This window comes from Phyllostomus hastatus, unplaced genomic scaffold (assembly GCF_019186645.2).
Source record: "Phyllostomus hastatus isolate PE091 unplaced genomic scaffold, TTU_PhHast_1.1 phas_contig_38, whole genome shotgun sequence".
Taxonomy (NCBI): domain Eukaryota; kingdom Metazoa; phylum Chordata; class Mammalia; order Chiroptera; family Phyllostomidae; genus Phyllostomus; species Phyllostomus hastatus.
This window is the reverse complement of record NW_025333869.1, coordinates 3,264,508-3,283,784: the sequence shown is the minus strand read 5'-3', so window position 1 is coordinate 3,283,784 and position 19,277 is coordinate 3,264,508. Positions and strand designations below refer to the sequence as shown.

The 19,277-nt window shown below is 39.1% G+C and overlaps 1 protein-coding gene across 3 annotated transcripts in view; it reads right to left on the bottom strand.

The window, feature by feature from the left end:
• Positions 1 to 18,322, bottom strand: part of BMS1 (BMS1 ribosome biogenesis factor) — a 49,872-nt gene extending 31,550 nt beyond the window's left edge. For 2 of the 3 annotated variants that reach the window (XM_045842168.1, XM_045842170.1), the window contains exons 1-5: positions 18,218 to 18,322; positions 16,566 to 16,777; positions 15,675 to 15,865; positions 13,848 to 13,927; positions 507 to 695 (exon numbers count right to left, since the gene is read on the bottom strand). In XM_045842168.1, the coding sequence (XP_045698124.1) occupies positions 507 to 695; positions 13,848 to 13,927; positions 15,675 to 15,865; positions 16,566 to 16,741 (636 nt within the window). In that variant the 5' untranslated portion in view covers positions 16,742 to 16,777; positions 18,218 to 18,322. The other variant, XM_045842169.1, reaches the window with a different exon arrangement.
• Between the last annotated feature and the right edge of the window lie 955 nt (positions 18,323 to 19,277).

The following is a 19,277-nucleotide window of genomic DNA, read 5'->3' as shown; positions in this document are numbered from 1 at the left end:
CCAGAACCTCTCTGGCCTCTTTTGGGAACTGTCTTGTCAGGGCTTCCTACGGACAAAACTGTAAATACACTTAGTTTCAAAACTGCTCTCCAGTCAAGCAATGGCATCTGTCTGGAGTACTGCAGTGGGGTTCTTGGGCACAGAAAACATCCTGTAACCAATGGGCCATATCAGTATGGAGGGGAAGGAGGAGTAGCAGTATGAGTACACTATAGTTCTGGTTCTATAACTACAATATGAGAAACTCTGGGCAAACTCTATTAACTCACAAATCTAAAACACTTAGAGCCAGATACTGCCTGGTACTGGGAAGAGAGACAAATAAGACACACTAAAAAAGGTATGTACTAAAGACTATATTGAGGAAATATGCCAGGGACTATCAACAGATATATAAAGGAAACTCAGGAGGTGAATCTACAGACATATTGTTAATTTCTCATATTCATCCAGTCTATTTTTAAAGGATTACAGTGTTAGTATTCAATAATTAATTATCTTCATACTGGATAGACTTCTGTCCAGAATCTGTGCTTTAATCGCTTCTTCGTCTTCTTTAGTTGCTTATTGTACTTGAAGGAATCTAGGTGAGTGAGAACGCCCATAATTTTAGGAAAGCCATGTACTTGACAGATGTTTAGAAACTCAAATGTTTCCATTTCAAACCCGAAGCTGGCATCTATAAGCATCAGAACCTAAAAACAGAAGACATTTTCTCAAGTAAACTACCAAAACAGATCATCAGCAAACTATGGCCTATGGGCCAAATCTGACTCTTCACCTGTTTCCTAACTGAAGTTTTACTGGGACACAGCCATGTTAATTCATTTATGTATTGTCTACATCTGCTTTTACACTACAGCTACAAAGTTAAGTCATTGCAACAGAAATTATGATCCATAAAACCTAAAATATTTACTATCTGGCCCCTTACAGAAAAAAGTGCTAACTCCTGCTCTAACCTAAATCAAATGATTAGTTAGGGATAATCATGATAGAAAAAAAAAGAAAACACCCTTTTATTTCAAGCATTTCAGTGTATGAGAAATAACTCAGAAAAGGCTGGGTCTAATTTAGCCCATACCTGGAAAGTTCTTACTTTAAAAAATAAAGTGTTTGGCAAGGTGTTATTAAGCTAAATAACATCTCTACAGGGAAACAAAAAAACAGATCTCTGACACCCAAAAATGGGAGATAATGGTAATAAATGAAAAATATAAAAAATGTATTTTTAAACCAAGAATTTTTGTTTCGATCTAATACAGAAAACAAAAATTTTTTTTGCAAGGAAGTGTGTAGCAGAAAAGCTCGATCTTAGATATTAATCTGTAACACGATATTGCTCAGAAACTAAAAAAAAGAAGGCAACCAGTTTAGAATTGAGTCAGAGGACAGTAAAGCTATAAATGGTAATCTACAAGAAAGTACAAGCAGACTTCCAGCTAAAATAGAGGTGTAGGTGGATACACCATGCTTCCTTGCACAACCAAAAGAGGGACAACAAAAATTTAAAAGCAAAAAACAACCAGAACTGACAGAAAATAAAGCTGTTGTAAGTCTGACAACCAAGGAGTTAACAAAAGATTCATCTAGACCAGTAGGAGGGACAGAGATGGGCAGCTGGGCAGAGAGGACTTCCAGCAAGGTGGCAGCTAGAGGACTGGAGTGGGCGAGGCAGAGGTTGGCAGACCTGACAGTCCCACATTTGTGTTCAGATAAACTGGGAGGAACAACTGGGCAGTGAGACAAATCACATAATCCAGGGATCCAGTGTAGGGAAATAGAGCCTCAAAGCCTCTGCTGAAAAAACCTATGGGGGTTGAGGCAGCAAGAGAAAACGCCCAGCCTAACAGGAGAGTTCGCTGGAGAGACCCACAGGGTCCTAGAATGTACACAAATCCACCCACCTGGGAATTAGAACCAGAAGGGCCCAATTTGCTAGTGGGTAGTAGCAGAGGGGACTGGAAGCCAGCAGAGAGCTGACCTGTCCGCACTGTTCTATCTGGGACCCCACCCACACATATAGCACCACAACATAGTGACGTGGGTTGCCCCACCCTAGCGAATACCTAAGGCTCTGCCCCTTACTATGTAAGACCTGCACTGAGACAAAGAAATATGGCCAAAATGAAAGAACAGTTCAAAGACCCAGAAAAACTACTATTAAGCAATGAAGAGATAGGTAACCTATCACATGCAGAGTTCAAAACACCGGTAATCACGATGCTCACAGAACTGATTGAGCTCAGTTGCAAAACGAAGGAAGAAATGAAGGCTATACAAAGTGAAATAAAAGAAAATATACAGGGAACTAACAATTGAGGGAAGGAAACTAGGACTCAAAACAAGAATTTGGAGCACAAGGAAGAAAGAAACATCCAACCAGAACAGAATGAAGAAACAAGAATTCAAAAAATGAGGAAAGGTTTAGGAACTTCCAGGACAACTTTCAACATTCCAACATTCAAATCAGAGGGTTGTCAGAAAGAGAAGAGGAAGAGCAAGAAATTGAAAACTTAATTTGAAAAAATAATGAAGAACTTCCCCAATCTGGTGAAGGAAATAGACTTCTAGGATCCAGGAAGCTCAGGGAGTCCCAAAGAAGTTGGACCCATGGTAGCACACGCCAAGGAACATCATAATTACATTACCCAAAATTAAAGATAAGGAGAGAATCTTAAAAGCAGCAAGAGAAAAGGAGATAGCTATTTACAAAGGAGTTTCCAAAAGACTATTGGCTGATTTCTTAAAGGAAACTTACAGGCAAGAAGGGGCTGGAAAGAAGTATTCAAAGTCATGAAAGGCAGGGACTTACATCCTAGATTATTCTATCCAGCAAATCTATCATTTAGAATGAAAGGGCAGATAAAGTGCTTCCCAGATAAGATCTAGTTAAAGCAGTTCATCACCACCAAGCCCTTAATTATATAAAATGTTAAAGGGACTTATCTAAGAAAAAGATAAAAAATATGAACACTAAAATGACAATAGATTCACAAACATCAACCAAACTTAAAGAAAAAAAAAGCAAGCAAACAATTAGAACAGGAACAGAATCACAAAAATGGAGATCACCTGGAGGGTTATCAGAGGGGAGGGGGCAGGGAGGAATGATAGGAAATGCACCGGAATAAGTAGCGTAAGTGGTAGGTATAAAATAGATGGGGAGGTTAAAAATGTGTAAGAAATGTACAAGCCACCTGGCTGGTGCAGCTCAGTGAACTGAGAGCAGGCCAGTGAACCAAAGGGTCGCTGGTTTGATTCCCAGTCAGGGCACATGCCTGGGTTGCAGGCCAGATCCCTAGTAGGGGGCGTATGAAAGGCAACCACACACTGGTGTTTCTCTCCCTTTCTCCCTCCCTTCCTCTCTCTCTAAAAATACATAAATTATTTTTAATAAAAAGAAAAGAAATTTTGAAGCCAAAGAAATTATATGTACAACCCATGGACATGAACTAAGGAGGGGGATGCAGGTGGGAGGGCGCGGTGCACAGCAGAGATGAATAAAGGGGATAAAAATGAGACAACTGTAATAGCATAATCAATAAAATATATTAAAAAAATAAAGAGAAAAATGGCACCCAAATCGAAAAGGAGGAAGCAAAACTATCGTTTGCAGATAACATGATAGTGTACACAGAAATACCTACAGATTACCCCAAAAAACTACTCAATCCCATACATAAATTTTGCAAAACTGCAGGATATAAAGTCAAAATTCACAAATTGACCAAAGGGTTGTAGGTTCGATTCCCAGTCAGAGTACATGCCTGGGTTGCAGGCCATGATCCCCAGCAACCGCACATTGATGTTTCTCTCTCTCTTTCTCCCTCCCTTCCCTCTCTAAAAAATAGATAAATCTTAAAAAAAAAATTCACAAATCAGAGGCATTTTTCTACACCAGCAATGATATATCAGAAACAGAAATCAGGAAAAAAAAACAAACCATTTACTATAACAAGAAAAATAAAATATTTAGGAATGAACTTAACCAAGGAGATAAAATACCTGTACTCAGAAAACTATACAACACTGAAGAAATTAAGGAAGACACAAATAATGGAAACATATACCATGTTCATGGATTAGAAGACTTAACATTAAAATGTCCATACTACCCAAAGAAATCTATAGAATCAATATACTTCCTATCAAAATACCAATGACAATATTTCACCAATATAGAACAAATATTTTAAAAATGCCTATGGAACCATAAATGACCCCGAATATCATCAGTAATTCTAAGAAAAATGTAGGTGGGATCATAACACCTGATATCAAACTAAATTATAATGCCACTATATTCAAAACAGTCTGGTACTGGCACAAGAACAAACACATAAATCAATGGATCAGAGAGCCCAGAAATAAACCCATGTCAATAGTCAGTTAATATTCAACAAAGGGGGCAGGAGCATAAAATGGAGTGAAAATAGCTTCTCCAAGGCGGCAAGGTAGGTGGGAGTGGAGCCAAGTTCTCCCTGTGCCCAGCCGGAACACCTAGCAGGTTGACTGAGGAACAGAGTGAACAGCCAACGGAATCCCAGCTTATATGAAGTTTGGAGGCCAAACTTGCAGAGGACACTGAAAAACAGTGAAGATACTGTGCTCTAACTGTAAGGTCTCTGGGATCTGCACAGGGGACCAGAGCTGCTGTGGCACCGGCCTGGCACCTGCTGCAGGGTATGAGGAGGAGAGTTAGCTCACCAGCTGCCTCCCCTACCAGAGCAGGGACAACACCGTGGCACCAGGAGGGATCTGGACGCTGGTGGTTGCTGGGGAAAATAATGATGAAGTGGGAGAGACACACAGAGGCATTACACATCCGCTGGGACTGTGGACGCCAGCACCAGAGAAACGGGGATGCCAGGAGACACCTGGAGAAGAGAGGAGTTGGGCTGTGTGGGACCCTGACTCGGATAGTCTCTACACTGGTTGGAAAGTCGGGCTGTGTGGAAAGCCTTGCACTTGTTAAGAATGTTGGGAAGCTGCTTTGGAAGGAACTCTCCAGCAGTGACTGGCTTGCCCCAGGGTGATTTCAATTGCCGACGCCCAGAGACTGAGTGGCCCAGTATGGAACTCGGCCACTTAGCTTGTCTCATGCTGTGCATAGCTAAGTGGCTGATTTGAGCCTGGCAGCTCATGGAGGACATGGGTTAGAGGCCAGGAAACCATGAATCTTGTGGCCCACACCTGGTCCCCATCCTCTCAAAACCATAGGAAACGAGAAAAGCAAAGCCCAGCCCCCCCCCCCCCCTTCCTGTGGCATCTAGGAAGAGCAGCAGAACTTGCTGAACAGTTTTAAAGTCAGCAAGAGGTTTATTATTTCTTCTTTCTTTTTGGTTCCTCCTCTTTTTTTTTTTCCCTTTTTTTGCTTCCCCCCAAGTGAGACACTAAGATGTGGAGTTATGAAGGGTCCAGAGACAGATCAAAAGGGAGAGGGTTAAGACCTACCCCAAAACTTGAGAAACTGAGACAAATGTCATTTTGCTATCCCATAGAGCTGGCATTTTATTGTTTGTATTAATATTGTAATATTAATATTATTAATAATGTAATATTAATATTATTTTTTCACTATTTTTAGCACTTTCGTTAGTATTTTTTAATTTCTCTTCCTTATGTTTAGTTTTGCTCATATTATTTCTCTGTTTAATTGCATTATTTCCTTATTCTTTCTTCATTGTATTTTAATTTTCCTTCTTTCACTTCACTCAAGTTCCAATAACATACAACTGTTGATCGGGTACTTTCTATTCTGGTTATCCAACTCTTATATTTCCTGTCATATTACTGTTGTTCCAGTACTATTGTAAATAATTGTTGTTCCATACAATTGTACATACTAACACCAACCCTCTATAATCTTAGCCCACTTCCCTTTAATCCTGAGCATTACTACTGTTGTGGTTAACTCTATTCTCTCTCACACTACACCTACCTTCTATCCTTTAATCTCACTATATCTCATCATCTAACCTTGCACAAGAGCTCTGTTTTCTGGATTCAGCTCACAATCATCCTCCCCTCAAACAAGAGTCTTTCCTCTCTTTCACCCTTTAAAAAAAAGTGGCTAGTTTGGTGAAATATGACAGTTAACTCTATACTTATCCAAAGAATCTCCTATTTCTTCTCTACTTGCTGCTATTTTAAATCCCATAAAATACTCTTCCACTGTCTTAATTCATTTTGCCTACCCCCTGACACTGACCACATACAAGAATAGGTGGGAGCTGTGAACATCAGTATACCAACTGGAGGAGAAAAACCACCAACAAAGGAACCACCAAAAGGTGAAAACCCAAGGACAACAAGAGAGCCCACACAAACAGAAGAAAGGGCAAACTTAGAGGGTCAGGACAAGGAGATCAAACAGAACATACCACTGAACCCCACAGAATTCTTACAAGTTCACCCTACAAAGATAGCTAACAAAACAAAACATCAGCAAATGCAGAAAAAAACAAAGAGTCATCTAAAATGGAGAGACAAAAAAAGAACATGCAATTGTAAGGAATAGAAGACTCCCTACTAAAAGAGCTAAATGACATGGAAGTAACCAAACTATCAGATATAGAATTCAAAAGAATGGTTATGAAGATGTTCAAGGAACTCACAGACAACTGCAAGGACGCTGAGTGAGAACTACATCAGCATGAAAAAGGAAATAGAAACTATAACAAAACAAGGAAGAAATGAGCAATAAAATCTCGGAAATAAAAAACACATTAGAAGGAATTACAAGCAGGATGGATGAAGCAGAGGATCAAATCTGTAGGCTGAAGGATAAGGTAGAAAAAAACACCCAGATAGAACAAGAAAAGGAAAAGAAACTCAGAAAGACAGAACAGGTGGTAAAGGAACTGCAAGACAACATGCAATGTAACAATATACACATAACAGGGACACCAGAAGAAGAGCAAGGGATAGAAAACCTGTTTGAAAAAGTAATGATGGAAAACTTCCCTAATTTGATGAGAGAAAAAGTGACACAAATACAGGAAACACAGAGAGTCCCAATCAGAGGAACCCAAAGAGGCCCACTTCCACACACATCATAATCAAAATGGCAAAATTCCAAGACAAAGAGAGAATCTTAAAGGCAGCAAGGGAGAAACAGGAAGTAGCATACAAGGGAGCTCAGATAAGGCCAGCAGCTGACTTCTCAATGGAAACCCTCCAAGCCAGAAAAGAACGGCAAGAAATTATTCCAAGTAACAAAAACCAGATGCCTGCAACCAAGACTATTTTATCCAGCAAGGCTCTAAATTAAAATGGAAGGCCAAATAAGGAGCTTCACAGACAAAACAAGTCTAAAAGAATACACCTCCACCAAACTAGCTCTGCAAGAGATGCTAAAGGGACTGCTTTAAGAAAAGAAAGGAAAAGAGTAGCGGAGACAGGAGCACAGGTACAAAAAAACGGCAATGAATAAGTACCTATCAATAATAACCTTAAACATAAATGAATTAAATGCTCCAATCAAAAGACATAGAATAGCTGAATGGATAAGAAAGCAAGATCCACGCATATGCTGTCTACAAGAGACCCACCTCAGAATTAAAGATCTATACAGACTGAAAGTGAAGGGGTGGAAACAAGTATTCCAAGCAAACGGACAAGAAAAAAAAAAGCCACAGTAGCAATACTCATATGAAACAAAGGAAAATTTTAAAAAAGGGCCATAAAAAGAGATGCAGAAGGTCACTTCAAAATACTCAAGGGAAGAATCCATCAAGACATAAACATTGTAAATATATACACACCCAACATAGGAGCACCCAAAAACATAAAGAAAATCTTAGAAAACTTCAAGAAAGTTATTGACAACAACACAATTATAGGAGGGGTTTTCAACACCACACTGTCAAAAATGGACAGATTTCCAAACAAAATATCAACAAAGATACTGCAGCACTGAACAATGTCCTAAATCAAATGGACTTAAAGGATATATATACAACCTTTCCTGAAAAAGCAGCAAAATACACATTCTTTTCAAATGCACATGGAACATTTTCAAAGACAGACCACATGACAAGGACACAAAATAAGCCTCAACATATTCAAGAAAACTGAAATCATATCAAGCATTTTCTTTGACCACAAGGGACTGAAACTAGAAACCAACGCCAAGGGAAAAAACCCAAAGCACTCAAAATCATGGAGATTGAATAGCCTGCTATTAAACAATGAATGAGTCAAGAATGAGATCAAGGAAGAAATCAAAAAGTTTCTGGAAACAAAGCCCTGGCTGGCGTAGCTCAGTGGATTGAGCGTGGGCTGTGAACCAAAGCCTTGCAGGTTCAATTCCCAGCCAGGGTACATGCCTGGGTTGCAGGCCATAACCCCCAGCAACCGCACATTGATGTTTCTCTCCCTCCCTCTCTCTCTCTCTCTCTCTCTCCCTACCTTCCCTCTCTAAAAATAAATAAATAAAATCTTTAAAAAAAAAAAAAGGTTTCTGGAAACAAATGAAAATGAACTCACTACAACCCCAAATTTATGGGACACAGTGAAGACAGTCGTGAGAGGGAAGTTCATAGACATAGTGGCCTACTAAAAAAAAATAGAAACATTTCAAATAAACAACCTACCCCTACACCTACATGAACCCAAGGAACAAAGACAGCCCAGAGCAAGTAAAAGGAAGGAAATAACCAAGATCAGAGCAGAATTAAACAACATAGAAACTAAAAGCACAATTCTAAGGACCAATAAATCCAGCAGCTAGTTCTTTGAAAAGATAAACAAAATTGACAAGACTGTAAGTGGACTCACCAAGAAAAAAAAAAGATAGAGTACCCAAGAAAACACAATCTGAAATAAAAGAGGAGAGATTACAATTGATACCACAGAAATACAAAGGACTGTAAGAAATTACTGCGAACCACGTGCCAAGAAATTTGAAAACCTAGGTGAATGGACAAATTTCCAGAAAAATATAATCTTTTTTTAAAAAAACTGAATGAAGAACAAGCAGAAAGCCTGAACAGACCAATAACAGCTTATGAAATTAGAGAACTAATCAAAAAACTCTCAGCACACAAAAGTACTAGACCACATAGTTTCACAGGAGAATTTTTCAAAACATTTAGGGAAGAGCTAATCTCTATCCTTCTCAGACTATTCCAAAAATCCAAGAAGATGGAAGACTCCCAAACTCTTTTTATGAAGCCAACATCAACCTAATCCCAAAACCAGATAAAGACACACCAAAGAAAACTTCAGGCCAATATCACTGATGAACATAATGCTAAAATTCTCAACAAAATATTGACCAACCACGTCCAGCAATACATTAAAAAGACCATACATCATAAGCAAGTAGGATTTGTCCCAGGGATGCAAGGATGATAAAATATTCACAAATCAATAAATGCAATACATCACATAAACAAAAGGAAACACAAAAATCACATGATCACATCAATAGGTGCAGAAAAAGCATTTGATAAGGTAAGAAATCCATTTATGAGTAAAACACTCAACAAACTGGGAATAGAGGGAGCATTCCTCAACATAATAAGGGCCATATATTAGAGACCTACAGTGAACATCATACTCAATGGGCAAAAACTAAAAGATTTCCCACTAAGATCAGGAAGAAGACAAGGATGTCCACTAACACCACCTCTATTCAACATAGTATTGGAAGTCTTAGTCACAGCAATCAGACAAGAAAAAGAAATAAAAGGCATCCTAATTAGAAAGGAGGAAGCAAAACTGTCATTGTAGATGACATGATAGTGTACACAGAAAACCCTTAGACGCCACCAAAAAAATGCTTGACCTAAGAAATGAATTTGGCAAAACAGCGGAATACAAACTCAATATTCCGAAATCAAAGGAATGTTTGTACACCAACAATGAAATATCAGAAACAGATATCAGGAAAAATAATCCCACTTCCTATAGCAACAAGAAAAATAAAATACCTAGGAATAAACCTAACAAAGGAGGTAGTAATGTATACTCAGAAAACTACACAACACTGAAGAAAGAAATTAAGGAAGACAAACAAATGGAAACGTATACCGTGTTCATGTACTGGAAGAATTAACATCATCAAAATGTCCACACTACACAAAGCAATGTATAGATTCAGTGCAATACCTATTAAATTACCAATGGCATATTACACAGATATAGAACACTTCATGAACTTACATGGAACCATAAATAACCCTGAATAGATGCAGCAATTCTGAGAAAGAGGGCAAAGTAGGAGGGATCACAATATCTGATATCAAACTGTATTATAAGGCCACTGTAATCAAAACAGCCTGGTACTGGCTTAAGAACAGACACATGGAACAATGGAACGGAATAGTGAGCACAGAAATAATCCCAAGTCTCTATGGTCAATTAATATTTGACAAAGGGGGCAGCAACATAAAATGGAGTAAAAATAGTCTCTTCAACAAATGGTGCTGGGAGATCTGGACAGCTACGTGCAAAAAAATGAAACTTGACCACCAACTTACACCACACACAAAAATAAATTCAAGGTGGATAAAAGACCTAAATGTAAGCCGTGATGCCATTAAAGTCCTAGAGGAGAACATAGGCAGGAAAATCTCAGATATTCCACACAGCAATATTTTCACTGATATGTCCCCTAGAGCAAGGGATATAAAGGAAAGAATAAACAAATGGGATCTCATCAAGATAAAAAGCTTCTGCACAGCTAAAGAAAACAGCATTAAAATGAAAAGAGAACCAACTATATGGGAAAACATATTTGCCAATGATACATCAGAAATGGGATTGATATCCAAAACATATAAAGAACTCACACGACTCCACTCTTAAGGAGACAAGCAACCCAACTAAACAATGGGCAAAGGACTTGAACATACACTTCTCCAAGGAAGACATACAGAGAATCCAGAGACATATGAAAAAATGCTCAATATCGCTAGCCATCAGAGATGCAAATTAAAACCACAATGAGATACCATCTCACATCAGTGAGAATGGCCATCATAAACAAAGCACCAAACAAGTGTTGGAGAGGTTGTGAGAAAAGGGGACCCTACTACACTGTCGGTGGGATTGCAGGCTGGTGCAACCACTATGGAAAACAGTATGGAATTTCCTCAGAAATCTCAAAATAGACCTGCCTTTTGACCCGGCAATTCTACTGCTAGGATTATATCCTAAGAACCCTAACACACCAATCCAAAAGAACCCATGCACCCCAATGTTCATAAGAGCAGAATTACAGTAGCCAAGTGCTGGAAGCAACCTAGGTGTCCATCAGTAAATGAAAGGATCAAAAAGCTATGGTACACTTACACAATGGAATTCTACACAGGAGAAAAAAAGGAGCTCCTATCCCTTTGCAACAGCATGGATAGAACTGGAGAGCATTATGCTAAGTGAAATAAGCCAGGCAGTGAAAGACAAATACCATATGATCTCACCTTTAACTGGAACCTAATCAACAAAATGAACAAGCAAGCAAAATATTACCAAAAACACTGCAATTTAGAACAGGCTGACAGTGACCAGAGGGGGAAGGGGAGGAAATAATAGGGGCAAAGGGTGAAGGGTTTACGGGATTATATAATCCTGTAAATGGACACATGGATAATAACAACTGGGGGTGGAAACAGGAGAAGGATCTGGGAAGGGCTGGGGTGGTGGGGAGGGGTGGGGGGAAAAGGCAGAAAACTGTAGTTGAGAACAATAAAAAATACATACATACATACATAAAAATTTAAAAAGGAAGTGACATCATTAAAGTCCCAGAGGAGAACATAAGCAGAAAAATTAGATATCCCATGCAGCAATATTTTCACCGATACATTCTCTAGGGCACTGGTGTCAAACTCATTTTAACGGGGGCCACATCAGCTTCACAGTTGCCTCTAAAGGGCCGAATACAATTTCTTCAACTCTTTAACAGTTAAAAGTGTAGTTACATTTATACAGTCCTAAAATTATTTCGGCCCTTTGAAGGAAACTGCAAGGGTGAAGTGGCCCCTGGTGAAAATGAGTTTGATGCTCCTGCTCTAGGGCAATGGATATAAAAGAAAGAATAAACAAATGGGACTACAGCAAAATTAAAAAGCTTTTGCAATGCTAAAAAGAACATCAACAAAATGAAAAGGGAACCAACTCTATGGGAAAACATATTTGGAAATGATACCTCAGACAATGGTTTGATCTCAAATATATGAAGAACCCACATGACTTCACTCCAGGAATACAAACAATTCATTTAAAAAATGGGCAAAGAACCTGCACAGACACTTCTCCAAGGAGGACATGCAGATGGCCCAGTGACACATGAAAAAGTACCCAACATCACTAGCCATTGGAAAGATGCAAATTAAAACCACAATGAGATACCACTTCACATCAGGTAGAATGGCCATCATTAATAAATCAACAAACATGTGATGGTGAGGTTGTAGAGAAAAGGGAACCCTAGTACACTGTTGGTAGGAATGCAGACTGGTGCAGCCACTGTGGAAAACAGTATGGGATTTCACCAAAAAGCTCAAGATGGAACTGCCTTTTGATCCAGTGATCCCACTGCTGTGATTATACCCTAAGAATCCTGAATCACCTGTATCAGAGAAACTATGCACCCCAATATTCACAGTAGCATTATTTACAATAGCTGAGTGCTAGAAACAGCCTAAGTGTCCATCAGCAAATGAGCAGATCAAAATACTGTGGTTCATTTACACAATGGAATACTATGTAGCAGAAAGAAAGAACTCCTACCCTTAGTGACAGCATGGATGGAATTGGAGAGTATTATGCTAAGTGAAAAAAGCTAGGTGGTGAAATACAAACACCATATTATCTCGCCTATAACAAGAATCTAATCAACAAAACAAACAAGCAAGCAAAATAGAATCAGAGACATGGAAATAAAGAACTGTGAGTGACCAGAGGGAGGGTGGAGGGGGAAAATGGGGAAAGTAAGGGTCAGGGCAAGTCAAGAAACATGAACAGAGGACTCATAGGCAAGGACAATAGGGTGGGGATTGACTCTGAGGTGGGGCAGGGTAGGGAAAAGCAAAAGGAAAACTTTGAAACACTGTAACTGAACAACAATAAGAAAAAATGTCTTGTTTCCCCACTCTTTATATGGCTTAACTTATTTTTCACTTTGGCTTTACTTTTGCTAGTTTAAAAAATAATTGATGAACACTAGCATGTCTGTAAATGCAACTGAAGCTGCACAATTTCCGTATGTTGAGTACTATGTACATTTTTTTATTATAAGCTCTCACAACTCCTCAAAGGCAATCCATGTATTTATTTTATCACAATCTTTTAGAATGGAGGATGGTTCTGGAATCATCCAAGAGCAGAGCTCCCACCCCCTAAAAATTATTTAACTTTATTAACTTTATTTAACTTTAATTATTATTTAACTGGGATCCTTGATTTCATCATATGTAAACTGGAGATAATTCCTATTTATCTCTAAGGCAGACTAGGGGATTTGATAAGCTAAAGTTGTAGAAAACACAGTGCCCAGTAAGAAACCAAGTAATGGTACTTAATCTTGTATGTATGTATGTATGTATGTATGCACGTATGTATCTCAATGGGCTTTTATTAGCTATGATTGTTAAAGGTTTTCTCTGTCCTATGATTTGCTTTTAGATTTTAAAATTCATTGTGCACCATCTATTTTTATTATAAAAATAGTTATCATGACCATCATCATCAATTCAAACACCTGTTACATCCCTGATAATACATTTCTCTAGTAATTATAAACCTTCCTTCTCTTCAACATGGGATAAATAATCAACATGGGACTACACTGGTCTAAGTCCCCATCAAAAATTCTACTGCCTACACCACCTTACCAAATCTGCTACTTTAGCCAGGTCAATCATCATGTTAATGTCACATCCACATTCAATAATGGTGAGTCTACGCTTTTTACCTGTAAGTGAAAAAGATAAAAATTTTACTTTTAAAGAAATCTTGAAAAAAATATATCCATTAACTCTAATTAACATTTTTTAACTGCATCCAGTAAAACACCATATATACTTACAGGAAGGAGTAGGCAAAATGTTCATTTTTATAGGCAAAAACTGATAAGATATATCCCATCTTGGTTTTTGTGCTATGTTCTCTAATTTTAAAACATTACCAGAAGCCTACTCACATGAATAAAGTGCTCAAGCAGGTAAAATTCCAACTAAAATGGGCAAACAGGTAGGTTTCATGACCCTGATCCTGCTGTTCTGCAGTGGGCTAATACTTCTATCTCTATCAAAGCATCCTGTTTCCATTATAGCTAAAAAATCATAATAGAATGTCTTAAAAACAAAGAAAAGCCTCAGTCCTACTACAGCTGATTCTTGAATGAGGAGGTTAGAACTACATCTCTGAGCAGTGGAAAATCTGCATATAATTTCTGACTCCCCCAAAACTTCAGTCATCCCTTGGTATCCATGAGGAATTGGTTCCAAAATGCCCATAGATATCAAAATCCACAGGTGCTCAACTGCCTTACATAAAATGGCATATGACAATGCACACAGTTGGCATCCACATGCAGACTCCTAACCGCAGATCAAAAATACTCTTTTGATCCATGGTTGGTTGAATCAGACGTGAAACCTAGGAATGCAGAGAGCTAACTGTACATTTATCAAAACAAATCCACACATAAGTAGACCTATGCAGTTCCAGGGTCAACTGTACATTAGCTACAATAAAATTTCAGATTCTGCCCTGGCTGGTATAGCTCAGTGGATTGAGCACAGGCTGAGAAGCAAAGTGTTGCCGGTTCAATTCCCAATCAAGGCACATGCCTGGGTTGCAGGCCAGGTCCCCAGTGAGGGCCACATAAAAGGCAACCACACAATGATGTTTCTCTCCCTCTCTTCCTCCCTCCCTTCTCTTCTCTCTAAAAATAAATAAATTTAAAAAAAAAAAAAGGTCAGAGTCTACCACTGTCATTTTAAGAATCTGTTTCATCTTCCTTCAAATTTAGACAGGGTACTATCTTCCAAAGCAGATAAACTCTTACAGGAAAAAAAAAAAGAGAAAAACTCCCTTACTTCCACAATGGAAGTACCTGCTATCTGTTAAATGAAGGTGCTCCCACAACCAAGCCAGCATGCCCAGACTGCCAAGCCTTTCAGAGGAGCATACCTAGCATATCCACACTGCAGTCAGAATAAGGTATACATCTACATCATTATTATCTCTAGGAATCTTTTTCTGAAGCTACAGCCAACTTAGTAAAACTACAAGAGAGGTAGTATGAAGTGACAGTATTACTTTAGTATTTACCAGTTAAAAAAATGGTTCAATAGCCCTGTGTGAGTCAGTTGGTTGGAGCATTGTCCCACACACCAAAAGGTTAAGGATTCCATCCCTAGTCAGGGAACATACCACATATCTAGATTGTAGGTTTGATCCCTGCTTGGGACGCATACAGGAGGAAACTAATTGATGTTTCTCACATTGATATCTCTCCCCCCAACATCCCCACCGCCTCTCCCTCTCTCCCTCTCTCTCCCTCTCTCTCCCTCCCTCTCTCTCTCTCTCTCTCTCTCTCTCTCTGATCAATAAATGTATCCTCAAGTGAGGATTAAAAAAAAAGTTCAACAAAGACAAGCATGCTTCTCAGACAACACCACCTGCCATGTTAGTCTTGGGTAGCACCCTCCCACCTGACACAATTGTTACAGGGCCTCTGATTTCCGTCAGCTTCTGCCTGGTGAAGTTCCGAATGAGGCACCGAATCAAAGTGCTCTTTCCAACTTTTGGAGGTCCCATCACCACCACCACTATTGGAGGGGGCTCTAGTGGAGTTCGATCAACTACTGGAACATGATGCTTTTTTGTCTTCAAATCCTGAGTCCTATTTGTAAAAAAAAAAAAGTATATTCATTTTCAAAATATAAAAGGCATTATCCTTATAAGTAAAGATTTTAAAGAGAGCAGAGTGGACAATATATAGATACAATTGACTTGTTAACTTCTGGCTCCAGCCCAAATAACCACTTCAACAGTGTAGAATATTGTATAGTTTTATTAGTTGATTACAGTAGTTAAAAAGAAAAAGGACATACATGGAGACAGTGAATCATAATGAGTAAGAACAGAGACTATGGAGTTAAAATTTGGCTCTCCTACTAGGAGAATATAATTCAATCATGTTTAAAGTATACTTCTTGGTACATAGTAAGGATTCATTAAATAAAGCTGTTTAATATTACACATTACAACTATATAAAACATACCCAGAGGGAAAAAAAAATAAGCACACTGATTACCATAGAAATTCTTTAAAGTTTACAGGTATATAAATTTTATAAAGAAAAACTACTACTAAGCTTTTTTTCTTGGGGGGAAAAAAAAAGCCAATCAGTATACAGATGCTGGTGGCAAGGCAGCTTCCACAGGAAATATTTCTTATATTTTTATAAAAGAAATATGGCATGCATCCCCATGTCCATCAGAGCTGAACAGACTCATAAATCTAAAAATCACCTGAAGAAACTCTTACTGTTTAAAAAGAAAAAAAAATGAAAGAACCACTAGAATCCAGCTAAACGTACCTGTGAAAGGATCGAGCCATCCGTACAGCAGATTGGACTGCAAAAGCTTTGGGGTTTCTCTTCTGGGTGTCTTCTTCATCACCAAGTTGGAGATCTTGCAAATGTCGTTTCTTTTTCTTATCAGGTTTGGGCCCACTGTTTTTCTTTCTGTGTTTCTTCTGGTCCTTAGCTTCCATGGTGACTTTTTTTACCAATTCACAAGTAACTCTAACCTACAATGAATGAGATGGGGGTGGGGGAAGTATTTTATAATCCAGACAACACCCAGGGAAAAACAGTAAATTTCATTTTTTTTCTTTAAAAAGTTATGTATTTGTTCACCCAACATGAGTAGGCACTACTTAATATTATGCCCAAATTCATGCTCTGCTATGCTATAAATTAAGTTACCTCTGCTTAGGTTACTACCTATTCATCTTAAGTTTCTACATCAACATTGTTCCATTTCTACAATGATGGAAACATCTACAGCTATACTTTTCAACACAGTAGCCACTAGTCACATGCTGTACCAAGTGAAACTGAGAAACTGAAAATTTTAATTAATTCAATTCTAAATTTAAATAGTCATATGTGGCTAGGAGTCACCATACTGGACAGGCTCAGCCCTAAGTATCAATTGGACTAAAGAAGTGGCTCCAAATGTACACTATTTTTAAGATATTTTATTTTAAAAAATTAAAGCATTTTAACAACCCTCCAACATGATAGCAGTATTATTTTTCTTGATTCTGTAGAACTTCTAAATTATAATCACCCATGCACATTTAAAAAACAATACTACCTCTGTTTGGTTGGTTGGTTGTGGATGATGCCTAGAGACCCTCATGATCTCTGAACTTCCTAATAATTCATGCCCCATAAATTGGGAACCACTAGGTTTAGTTTTTTAAGGAAATCAGGCTGCATAAGAATATGGTTAGCAAAAGGGGGAACGGGGGATCATGTCATCAAATTGCGTTACTGAATTAACTTCAGTTCAGAAAATATGTGTCTGCCTATGATGTGCTAAGCACTGTGCCAGGAGATGACTACAGCTATGATCTGACCAGTGGAGAAATTCAAACTAATGTCTTCAGAGCCATGCAGTAAGGCCCACATCAGAAGGTTACACAGTAGGTCAGTCGGATTTCCACACACACCAGCAGGAATATTTAGCAAGTCGATATACACCACATAACATCAAGAAATAGTACTCGGGAGTTAGGAGAGCTGGATTCCAGGAGCACTTTGAAACTAAATAGGTACGTGACTCTAGGCCATTACTTTTCTTCTCTACACTTTGGTTTCAAACTTGTACGTACTTGATGACTGTCTTCTTTTCGGAGGCGGAGATGAGGGGGGAGAAAACGCATTTTGGAATTAAAGAGATGTGGCTCAAGTCTAAATCACCGGCTAGTATTATTCCGCCATGAAATGACCACTCAACTCTCCATCCCATCTTTTCCCCGAGTCTAGGGTCTCATTACAAATTCATTAGCCACTCCAACGACTTCGGAGCACTTACCCCGCAGCTGCCGCTGAGTCACTCGTCGGGAGGAGATTGCCCGAGAGACTGAACGAGGACCTTAGGCGCTTCACACGCGACCCTCCCAGCGCCCCAACTCCAGAGACCCCATTACCGCCTCCTCCCTCAGGCCACAGGCACTTACCTAGTTTACAACTGCTACTCTCCCTCAGGCCCGCGTGGAGGATAGCCGGAAAAGGAAGGACGCCTTAAGCGAGTACTGTAACCAAGGACCGGAAACAAGGCGAGGGCAGAAGAAAGAGACCCGTGGGGGAGGACTTTCCAGGTAGAACCACAAGGAAGACTTGTGATTGGCTAATGGTTGGGCGCGAGTGACGTCTGGGCGAAGCGTTTGTTCCCAGCCGCCCTGACTGCCCACGGAAAGAGCGGCACTGGGACCGCCCGCCACAGCAATTACCGTATTCTGCTGTGTATAATGGCCAATGGTTTTTCCCAAAATTTTGGGGGGGGGGGAAATAAGGATGTGCATTGTATATGAGTAAATACCTAGTATCTGTTTTTGTGTTTATATATTTTTTGTAACATTGGATTTCTTGAACCACAGTATGTTCAAAAGAATGCTAAAATTTCTTTATAATATAAAAATAAGTATCCAAATATAAATAATTAGCCCTGGTTGGTGTAGCTCAGTGGATTTGTTAGGATTGAGTGCCAGCCTGTGACCCAGAGTGTCACAGGTTCAATTCCCAGTTAGGTCACATGCCTGGGATGCCGGCCAGGTCCCCAGTAGGGAGCTTGTGAGAGGCAACCACACATTGATGTTTGTCTCCCTTTTTCTCCCTCCCTTCCCCTCTCTCTAAAAATAAAATCTTTACAAATATAAATAAATAAATAAATGAATAATGAATGAATGAATAAATTATCGAATTAAAAAGTTAAAATGAAAGATATTTTCCTGAAAGTTTGGACCAAAAATGTGAGTGTGGGTTACACACGGGAGTGCATTTTACACGGCAAAATATGGTACTATACGTCCGATGTGAGATTCCCAGCATACTGTGCTACAGACGCCAGAGTGACCAGGGAGGCCATGATGACAGTGCAGCCTGGCACCTCTTCCTTGGTGTTAGACAAAGCCTGGAGTAACATTTTGTTCTGTTCATCCGAGAGGCACCGTCCCCGTCCCCAAACTGGCCTAGTGGAATGTCACTCAATTGGGTCACTGTGACTTATCTGCTTGGTCA